The 1,058-nt window shown below is 59.5% G+C and overlaps 1 protein-coding gene across 1 annotated transcript in view; it reads right to left on the bottom strand.

Annotated features, from left to right (window-relative positions):
• Positions 1–251: 251 nt before the first annotated feature.
• Positions 252–1,058, bottom strand: part of LOC114072662 (gastrula zinc finger protein XlCGF49.1-like) — a 1,444-nt gene continuing 637 nt past the window's right edge. Inside the window, exon 2 of the mRNA XM_027910535.1 lies at positions 252–1,052. Within this exon, the coding sequence (XP_027766336.1) occupies positions 303–1,052 (750 nt within the window). The 3' untranslated portion in view covers positions 252–302. The remainder of the gene's footprint in view (positions 1,053–1,058) is intronic.

The following is a 1,058-nucleotide window of genomic DNA, read 5'->3' as shown; positions in this document are numbered from 1 at the left end:
TTATTCATTAGAGATGGATGGATGGAACTCCCCCAGACCAACGATCAGGGGGAGATCTCTGCTCTCAACCTCCAGCACTGACCTTGGGGGGTCCCAGCCAAGACAGGAATCTCCACACACCCCCCAAGAAGGGTTCGGTTGGCACAACCTGCCCCTCAGAAAGGGGACTGGCCCTTTCTGGTGGAAAGGGATGGACTGACAGTCACTGGACTCCAGGGGTTGCCTCACCATCAGGGGGGTCATTCGGGGTAGGAGCAGCGGCCGAAGCTCTTCCCGCAGTCGGGGCACTCGAGGGGCTTCCATTACTGGTGGGTCTGTTGGTGTTTGGTCAAGGCAGAGCTTTGGGAGAAGCTCTTCCCACACTCCCCACACTTGTAGGGCCTCTCCCCGGTGTGGATGCGCCGGTGGGTGACAAGGGTGGAGTTGTGTTTGAAGCCCTTCCCGCAGTCGGTGCAGCGGAAGGGCCTCTCATCTGTGTGAATCCGCTCATGGACGAGGAGATGTGAGCTGCGCTGAAACCTCTTTCCACATTCCAAGCACTTGTAGGGCCGTTCCCCAGTGTGGAAACGCTGGTGTTTGATCAGGGAGGAGTTCACACTGAAGCTCTTCCCACATTTCCTACACCTGTATGGCCGTTCCCCAGTGTGTATGCGCTGGTGGATGTGGAGGCTGGAGCTCTGGCTGAAGCTCTTCGCACATTCCCTACATGTGTAGGGCCGTTCCCCAGTATGGATGCGCAGGTGCTTGTGGAGGGTGGAGTTGTCCCCGAAGCTCTTCCCACATTCCCTACATGTGTAGGGCCGTTCCCCAGTGTGGATGTGCTGGTGGGTGAGGAGGTTGTTGCTCTTCCTGAATCTCTTCCCACATTTCAAGCACCTGAAGGGCTTCTCCCTGCTGGGAGGCTGCTCAGGGACCACCAGCTCGGAGCTCCGGCTCAAGCTCCGGCCGCCTTCCCGGCACAGGACGGCTCTTTCCTCCTCACAGCTCCCTGGGCTGGCTTTGCAGCCCCTCCTCCGGGGGCATCTCCGGCCCTTTTCCTCCCCGCTGCCTTCCTGCGC

This window comes from Empidonax traillii, unplaced genomic scaffold, assembly GCF_003031625.1.
Source record: "Empidonax traillii isolate 1590-97213 ecotype Southwest subspecies unplaced genomic scaffold, ASM303162v1 scaffold3686:size11531, whole genome shotgun sequence".
Lineage (NCBI taxonomy): Eukaryota > Metazoa > Chordata > Aves > Passeriformes > Tyrannidae > Empidonax > Empidonax traillii.
Note: the sequence above shows the minus strand (reverse complement) of the source record. Positions and strands in the feature narration are given on the sequence as shown.